Source organism: Nerophis ophidion, linkage group LG16 (genome assembly GCF_033978795.1).
Source record: "Nerophis ophidion isolate RoL-2023_Sa linkage group LG16, RoL_Noph_v1.0, whole genome shotgun sequence".
Taxonomy (NCBI): Eukaryota; Metazoa; Chordata; class Actinopteri; order Syngnathiformes; family Syngnathidae; genus Nerophis; species Nerophis ophidion.
Genome location: NC_084626.1, coordinates 21,572,307 through 21,581,698, shown reverse-complemented (window position 1 = coordinate 21,581,698; position 9,392 = coordinate 21,572,307). Strand labels below are relative to the sequence as shown.

At 38.8% G+C, this 9,392-nt stretch overlaps 1 protein-coding gene across 1 annotated transcript; it reads left to right on the top strand.

Moving 5' to 3' along the window:
* Positions 1-1,622: 1,622 nt before the first annotated feature.
* brk1 (BRICK1 subunit of SCAR/WAVE actin nucleating complex) lies at positions 1,623-9,334 on the top strand. The gene is made up of 3 exons (XM_061874651.1): positions 1,623-1,783; positions 6,548-6,630; positions 9,268-9,334. Exons 1-3 carry the CDS (start codon positions 1,666-1,668, stop codon positions 9,292-9,294), a joined length of 228 nt encoding a protein of 75 aa, XP_061730635.1. The 5' UTR covers positions 1,623-1,665; the 3' UTR covers positions 9,295-9,334.
* The last annotated feature ends 58 nt before the right edge of the window (positions 9,335-9,392 follow it).

Genomic DNA, 9,392 nt, shown 5'->3' with positions numbered 1-9,392 from the left:
TTAATTCTAAACATTTCTTCACAAAAAAATAAATCTTTAACATCAATATTTATGGAACATGTCCACAAAAAATCTAGCTGTCAACACTGAATATTGCTTTGTTGCATTTCTTTTCACAGTTTATGAACCTACATTCATATTTTAGCTGAGATAGGCACCGCGACCCCAAAGGGAATATGCGGTAGAAATGGAAAGATGGATGGATTCATATTTTGTTGAAGTATTTTTCAATAAAGATATTTATAAAGGATTTTTGAATTGTTGCTATTTTTCAAAAAATACATTTATATAGGACTTTTGAATTGTTGCTATTTTTAGAATATTTCAAAAAAATCTCACGTACCCCTTTGCATACCTTTAAGTACCCCCAGGTACTTAAAGGTATGCAAGAGACGTGAGGTATTTAGTACGATGTTAAAGGCCTACTGAAACCCACTACTACCCACCACGCAGTCTGATAGTTTATATATCAATGATGAAATATTAACATTGCAACACATGCCAATACGGCCTTTTTAGTTTACTAAATTACAATTTTAAATTTCCCGGGAGTTTCGTCTTCGAAACGTCGTGTAATGATGACGTGTATGCAAGACTTCACGGGTTTTTAGGAAGTATGAGCGCTGCGCACACACACAGCTAAATGTCGTCTGCTTTAACGGCATAATTATACAGTTTTTTGGACATCTGTGTTGCTGAATCTTTTGCAATTTGTTCAATTAATATTGAAGAAGTCACAGTAGAAAGATGGAGTTGGAAAGCTTTAGCCTTTAGCCACACAAACACACGGGGATTCTTTGTTTAAAATTCCTGGAGGTGAAACTTTCCTATGGATCAGAGCGCAGTCAAGCGGACATGGATCCCTACCAAATGTCAACCAGCAGGTTTCGGTGAGAAAATTGTGGTTAAAAAGTCAGTTCTTACCGGAGAAAAGCTGAGCTTGTACCGTCCATAGCTTCCGTCGACTCCCCTGAGACACTGCGCGTCAAGACACCTGTGGAGACACCCTTCCGACTATCAGGTAATATTAAACTCACTAAAACACTAGCAACACAATAGAAAGATAAGGGATTTCTCAGAATTAACCTAGCAAATGTGTCTAAAAACATCGGAATCCGTTCCAATGCAATCGCGTTTTTTTTTGTTTTTTTTTACTTTTTTTCTTTTTTCTAGTCCGTCGCTATCAATATACTCAAACATGAATCTTTCATCTTCGCTCAAATTCATGGAGAAATTGTCGTTTTCTCGGTCGGAATAGCACTTTTTGTTGGAGGCTCCCATTAAAAACAATGTGAGTATGTGAGGAGCCATCAAACATGTGACGTCATCGTCTGCGACTTCCGGTAGAGGCAGGGCATTTCTCTTAGCACCAAAAGTTGCCAACTTTATCGTTGATGTTCTCTACTAAATCCTTTCAGCAAAAATATGGCAATATCGCGAAATGATCAAGTATGACACATAGAATGTACCTGCTATCCCCGTTTAAATAAGAAAATCTCATTTCAGTAGGCCTTTAATAATAACAGTGGTGTTAATTCAGGTCCATACGTCAAAAAATAATAATTTTGCTTTGTTTATTGTTATTGTACATAACAGCAATGTGATGGTATAGTGCTTCCGGTTTGGTCCAACGAGACGCAACACCCACCTCAGCACTCATCCAACATGGCTGGCCAGGAAGATCCAGTGCAGAGAGAAATCCACCAAGACTGGGCCAACCGGGAGTATATCGAAGTGATCACAAGCAGCATCAAGAAAATAGCCGACTTCCTCAACTCTTTTGGTGAGATTAACGTTCGTCTGTGTACATTCGTGGTTCGCAAAATTGAAAGATTCCCCTCCGTGTTGTCGTGTGTTGATCGTAGCCACTCCCAGATAGCATCTTGCTAATAGGATTGTTCTTAATTGTAAACACCATTCGTGTGTTTTGATATTTATGAACATAATTTTAGTAGTTATTAAGTAAAATTGTTGTTGGAAGATGCCTCACGTAACACTGAATAATGTATCATGGCCGCTTGGTCGCCACAGCTCGCTAATGCTAGTTGGCTAGTCGGCTCGATCTTGTCAACTGTTTAATAATTGCAAATACTTGATATAGTAATGCTGTGCATCATCTATCATTCGACGATCTATTAGTGATGGGTTGATGAGGCGTCATGTCGCGTTTCGTCTCAATTACAAAACTGTATTGATACTGTGTCAATACTGTGTCACTAAATACTGACATCTGCTGGACATTAAAAATCCCTACAGGCAACCTATGGACCGACTAAACTGACACTGATTTTATGACAGTGGTTCTTAACCTTGTTGGAGGTACTGAACTCCACCAGTTTCATATGTGCATTCACCGAACCCTTCTTTAGTGAAAAATCTTTTTTTTTCCGATTCAAGACAAAGTTATATGTTTTTTTTTTACCGCTACACAATATGAACCCATGAAATCATAACAAATTACACACCTGCAAATCAGTTTGATTTCTGTATCCATAATATGCCGATAGGGAGAAGTTTTTATGTACCCGATGAGTCGGGTGTGGCTTGACCACCGCGGCGGAGGCTCATACGAACCCCTGAGGCCGACTCACCGAACCCCTAGGGTTCGATCGAACCCAAGTTAAGACCCACTGTTTTATGACCTAGTACAGGAGTCACCAACGCGGTGCCCGCGGGCACCAGGTAGCCCGTAAGGACCAGATGAGTAGCCCGCTGGCCTGTTCTAAAAATAGCAGCACTTACCAGTGAGCTGCCTCTATTTTTTAAATTGTATTTATTTACTAGCAAGCTGGTCTCGCTTTGCTCGACATTTTTCATTCTAAGAGAGACAAAACGCAAATAGAATTTGAAAATCCAAGAAATTATTTTAAAGACTTGGTCTTCACTTGTTTAAATATTTTTTTTATTTTTTATTTTTACTTTGCTTCTTATAACTTTCAGAAAGACAATTTTAGAGAAAAAATGCAACCTTAAAAATGATTCTAGGATTTTTAAACACATATACCTTTTTACCTTTTAAATTCCTTCCACTTCTTTCCTGAAAATTTAAATCAATGTTCAAGTATTTTTTTTATTGTAAAGAATAATACAAACACTTTAATTTAATTATTCATTTTAGCTTCTGTTTTTTGACAAATAATATTTATGAAATATTTCTTCAAACTTATTATGATTAAAATTCCCCCAAAACTATTCTGGCAAATTATTTCAAAGTCTTTTGAATTCCTTTTAAAAATGTTGTTCTGGAAAATCTAGAAGAAATAATGATTTGTATTTGTTATATATTCTAACAAAGGGCAGATTGGATTTTAACCTATTTAAAACATCCATCCATCCATCCATTTGCAGAGAGTCAAAATTGAAGATAAATAATGTTTCAAAATTTAGTTTTAATTTTTTTCATGTTTTCTCCTCTTTTAGACCGTTCAATGTAGTGTTTTTTTCATCATTTATTCTTTGCAAAAAACTTTCCGTGAAAGGAAAAAAAATGACAGACAGAATGACAGACAGAAAATACCCATTATATATATATATATATATATATATATATATATATATATATATATATATATATATATATATATATATATATATTACGGGTAAATTTAGAAAATTGTCTTTTTCTGGCAATTTTTTAAGTGTGTATCAAACTGGTAGCCCTTCGCATTAATCAGTACCCAAGAAGTAGCTCTTGGTTTCTAAAAGGTTATTATATACAATAATATAAACCAAGTCATTGTATTTCATTTAGGATTATTTCATATCCTCATTTAAATAAAATTATATATTTTTTTATCTTTTTTAGATACAGTCAATAAAAAATGTGAACATTAGAGGTGGAACGGCACACAACAATTTCAGTTCGGTACGTACCTCGGTTCAGACGTCACGGTTCGGTTCATTTTCAGTACGGTAAGAAAACAACAAAATATACATTTTTTGATTATTTATTTAACAAATTTGCTAAATCTTCCACCAAAAATATTTTTCTTAGTGGAATATTTGATATGAAGTAATCGGAAACTTGGATAGGTCAATAATTCATAATACCATTGATTCTGATTCAATATTATGTTGTGAGCAACAAACAGCTTTGTTTTATTAGTCAACGTTGCAACTTTTTCTAAATTACCTTTAGCCTTTAACCTTTTTTATTTCACTTTTGCTTATGTTTTGGTTTATTTTAATAGTATTTTTAGAATGTGCCTTGGGCCTTTAATACATTAGCTGTGGGCCGCAAATGGTCTTCGGGGCACACTTTTGATACCCCTGCTATAGTTAATAAAAAATAAAATCTGATAAATCTATGGGGAAAAAGTAGAGCCTGGCGACGCATGCGCATTTATCATAACTCTCTCGCTCTCTCTGTCTCTGCCCCTCCCTCACGAATGTTGCTGCGCGCAGCACTTTTTTTTTGTTTTTGTTTTTAACTCCTTCTTAACCCTTAACGTACATTGAAAATACACACAACCCTAACATAAAATGCTGGATATTCGAGGCATTTAAGAAACTCCAACTGAACAGCCCCACAAAGAGGACATATCCTGTGAAAAGAGGAGGTGTGGTCAGTCTATCTTAGCCCAGTCGTTGCTAGAATGCTGTGTGTTGTTGTTTTTTTGATTGATTGAAACTTTTATTAGTAGATTGCACAGTACAGTACATATTCCGTACAATTGACCACTAAATGGTAACACCCGAATACATTTTTCAACTTGTTTAAGTCTGGGTCCACGTTAATATATTTTACACAACGTGCGGTGCGCTACTTAATATATCCGTGTCGTTCGGTACACCTCCGAACCGAACCGAAACCCCCGTACCGAAACAGTTCAATACAAATACACGTACCGTTATTCCCCTAGTGAACATGTATCATAACATGGAAATCTAAGAGAACGTGTTGTGCATGACTTGTGGACTGGGAATTTTATTTATTTATTTATTTTTTACCTGCGCTCTGAATACGCACTGTTGATTGATTGATTTAAACTTGTATTAGTAGATTGCACAGTACATATTCCGTACAATTGACCACTAAATGGTAACACCCAGATAAGTTTTCAACTTGTTTAAGTCGGGGTCCACGTTAATCAATTCATGGTAAAAACGTAATGATTGATCCATCGAGCTGGATTTGAACCAGTGCCCTAAGGCAGTGGTTCTCAACCTTTTTTCAGTGATGTACACCCTGTGAAAATTTTTTTTGATTCAAGTACCCCTCAATCAGAGCAAAGCATTTTTGGTTGAAAAAAAGAGATAAAGAAGTAAAATACAGCACTATGTCATTAGTTTCTGATTCATTATATTGTTTAACAGTGCAAAATATTGCTCATTTGTAGTGGTCTTTTTTGAACTATCTGGAAAAAAATATATAAAAATAACTGAATTTTTTTTTATTCAAGTACCCCCTAATCAGAGCAAAGCATTTTTGGTGAAAAAAAGAGATAAAGAAGTAAAATACAGCACTATGTCATCAGTTTCTGATTTAAAAAATTGTATAACAGTGCAAAATATTGCTCAGTTGTAGTGATCTTTCTTGAATTATTTGGAAAAAAAGATATGAAAATAACTAAAAACTTGTTGAAAAATAATCAAGTGATTCAATTATGAATACAGATTTCTACACATAAAAGTAATAATCAACTTAAAGTGCCTTCTTTGGGGATTGTAATAGAGATCCATCTGGATTCATGAACTTCATTCCAAACATTTCTTCACAAAAAAGAAATCTTTAACATCAATATTTATGGAACATGTCCACAAAAATCAAACTGTCAACACTGAATATTGCATTGTTGCATTTCTTTTCACAGTTTATGAACTAACATTCATATTTTCTTGAAGTATTGTTCAATAAATATATTTATAAAGGATTTTTGAATTGTTGCTATTTTTAGAATATATTTTTAAAATCCCACGTACCTCTTGGCATATACCTTCAAGTACCCCCAGGGGTACGCGTACCCCCATTTGAGAACCACTGCCCTAAGGGACTCAGCATAAGCATTTACAGCCCTCCACTCTCAGAGTGGAGGGCTGTTGGTAGAGTCTCTACCAACTGAGCTACCGAAACGGTTCAACACAAAAACACGTACCGTTACAGACCTACAAACAGATCAAGTAGAAACTTTGAGAGAACAGGATGAAACGACAAAGAAATGAACACAAATACCTTTTTTTTTCGATATATGATCAAAATATTCCCAGACAGCGGAAATGATCTCCGACGACGATAAATTACAAATGACCAACGACAGAAGTGCGGCGATTCTGTTGGCAGCAGCATCTCGTTGACAGATGCGATTCCTTATAAACACAGTTTGGCGCGCAGTCGTCAGTGCGACGCAGTTCGCGTATCGGTCACGTGACCGAAACAGCTCATGATCGGGGACGGGACTTTCGAAAAGGTACGTGACCGACACATGGTTTTGCTCTATGAGTTTGACGCTTTTGCCGATGCATCGGTGTTGCCGGACCCATTACTAGGATCAATGTATAATTTGGGTAAGTCCAAAAAATTGTAACTGTTTATTCTGTCCCCTCTTAGACATGTCATGTCGATCTCGTCTGGCTACGCTCAATGAGAAGTTGACGGCCTTGGAGAGGAGAATCGAATATATTGAAGCAAGAGTAAGTATACAGGATAACACACATTAGTATTAGGGTAACACTAATTACACAACATGGTAATATTATGGCAGTAATGATTTAAAGTGTAACAGGAACCTGAATGTAGCATTATACCATCCATCCATCTTTCTCCAATTATCTGAGGTTGGGTCGCAGGGGCAGCAGCCTAAGCAAGGATTGCTTGATTGATTGATTGAAACTTTTATTAGTAGATTGCACAGTACAGTACATATTCCGTACAATTGACCACTAAATGGTAACACCCAAATACGTTTTTCAACTTGTTTAAGTCGGGGTCCACGTAAATCAATTCATGGTACAAATATATACTATCAGCATAATACAGTCATCACACAAGTTAATTATCATAGTATATACATTGAATTATTTACATTATTTACAATCGGGGGATGGGATGTGGAGGTGGGGTAGGTTTGTTTGATATCAGCACTTCAGTCATCAACAATTGCATCATCTGAGAAATGGACATTGAAACAGTGTAGGTCTGACTTCGTAGGAAGTAGTGGACATAGAGACATAAGAAAGCCTAATAACAAGTATATACATTTGATTATTTACAATCTGGGGAGGTGGAGGGGAGAGGGTGTTAGTTTAGGGTTGAAGTTGCCTAGACTTCCGTTTTCCCAGACTTCCCTCTCCCCAGCCACATTGTCCAGCTCCTCCCGGGGGATCCCGAGGCGTTCTTAGGCCAGCCGGGAGACATAGTCTTCCCAACGTGTCCTAGGTCTTCCCCATGGCCTCCTACCGGTCGGACGTGCCCGAAACACCTCCCTATGGAGGTGTTCGGGTGGTATCCTGACCAGATGCCCGAATCACCTCATCTGGCTCCTAGAGGACCAGCGGCTTTACTTTTAGCTCCTCCTGGATGAAAGAACTTCTCACCCTATCTCTAAGAGAGAGCCCCGTCACCCGGCGGAGGAAACTCATTTCGGCTGCTTGTACCCGTGATCTTGTCCTTTCAGTCATAACCCAAAACTCATGACCATAGGTGAGGATGGGAATGTAGATCGACAGGTAAATGGAGAGCTTTGTCTTCCGGTTCAACTCCTTCACCACAACTGATCGATACAGCGTCCGCATTACTGAAGACGCCGGACGCCTGTCGATCTCACGATCCACTCTTCCCTCACTCGTGAACAAGACTCCGAGGTACTTGAAGTCCATCACTTGGGGCAAGATCTCCTCCCCAATCCGGAGATGGCACTTCACCCTTTTCCGGGTGAGAACCATGGACTCGGACTTGGAGGTGCTGATTCCCATCCCAGTAGCTTCACACTTCAATCCAGTAAGAGCTGAAGATCCTGGCCAGATGAAGCCATCAGGACCACATCATCTGCAAATAGCAGAGATCTAATCCTGCTGCCACCAAACCAGATACCCTCAACGCCCTGACTGCGCCAAGAAATTCTGCTCATAAAAGTTATGAACAGAATCGGTGACAACGGACAGCCTTGGCGGAGTCCAACCCTCACTGAAAACGGGCCCGACTTACTGCCGGCAATGCGGACCAAGTTCTGACACTGATCGTACAGGGAGCGGACCGCCACAATAAGACCGTCCGATACCCCTTACTCCCTGAGCACTCCCCTCAGGACTTCCCGGGGTACATGGTCAAATGCCTTCCCCAAGTCCACAAAGCACATGTAGACTGGTTGGGCAAACTCCCATGCACCCTCAAGGACCCTGCCGAGAGTATAGAGCTGGTCCACAGTTCTAAGACCAGGACGAAAACCACACTGTTCCTCCTTAATCCGAGGTTCAGTGCTGATTCCCATCCCAGTAGCTTCACACTTCACTCCAGTGAGAGCTGAAGACCCTGGCCAGATGAAGCCATCAGGACCACATTATCTGCAAAAAGCAGAGACCTAATCCTGCAGCCACCAAACCGGATCCCTTCAATACCCTGACTGCGCCTAGAAATTTTGTCCATAAAGATTATGAAAAGAATCAGTGACAGAGGGCAGCCTTGGCGGAGTCCAACCCTAAGTACTCATTAAAACAAGGCAGAGGTTTTATTTAACCAGATTATGTAATATTTTGGCCACTGTAACAATACACACAGTTGGAGCAGTAAAACTGTGCTTGAATATAGGAAAATTATACACTGTACTTGAATAATAAATCTAATCTTTGGCGTACCACTAGACGCAGAATACCAACCGTTTGAGAATCACTGCAATATCCCGCTCAATGGCCTTGTGTTTAGAGGGTCCGCCTTGAGACTGGAAGGTCGTGAGTTCAAACCCCGACCGAGTCATGCCAAAGACTAAAAAGGGGATCCATTGCCAGGGTTGGAATTGGGGGTTAAATCACCAAAATGATTCCCGAGCATGACCACCGCTGCTGCCTACTGGTTCCCTCACCTCCCAGCGGGTGAACATGGGGATGGGTCAAATGCAGAGGATCATTTTACCACACCAAGTGTGTGTGTGTGACTATCGTTGGCACTTTAACTTTATACAATATCCAAATATGATTTCACTTATTGTCAAGTAAATTTATGTAATGTATATTCTGAAAATAGTGCTTGTAATAATATGACTTTATTGTTGTAAATTTACTTGTGGCTCTCTAATACTTACTGGTGGTTTATAACATATTTATCTGTCATTACAGGTGACGAAAGGAGAAACCTTGACTTAAACATCATTATGGAACATCGCAACATCCCATTGCTACTTTTCCATCTCCCGCTATCCCAGATAATCTTTTTTATTTGTTTGTGATAGACTCCACTTTTT

What these genes read in the sequence shown, in the direction of transcription:
- brk1 (XM_061874651.1), top strand. Translation starts at nt 1,666, where the DNA reads ATGGCTGGCCAGGAAGATCCAGTGCAGAGAGAAATCCACCAAGACTGG. An exon ending in CGACTTCCTCAACTCTTTTG is followed by an intron (nt 1,784 to 6,547) that starts GTGAGATTAACG and finishes GTCCCCTCTTAG; the next exon opens with ACATGTCATGTCGATCTCGT. An exon ending in TCGAATATATTGAAGCAAGA is followed by an intron (nt 6,631 to 9,267) that starts GTAAGTATACAG and finishes CTGTCATTACAG; the next exon opens with GTGACGAAAGGAGAAACCTT.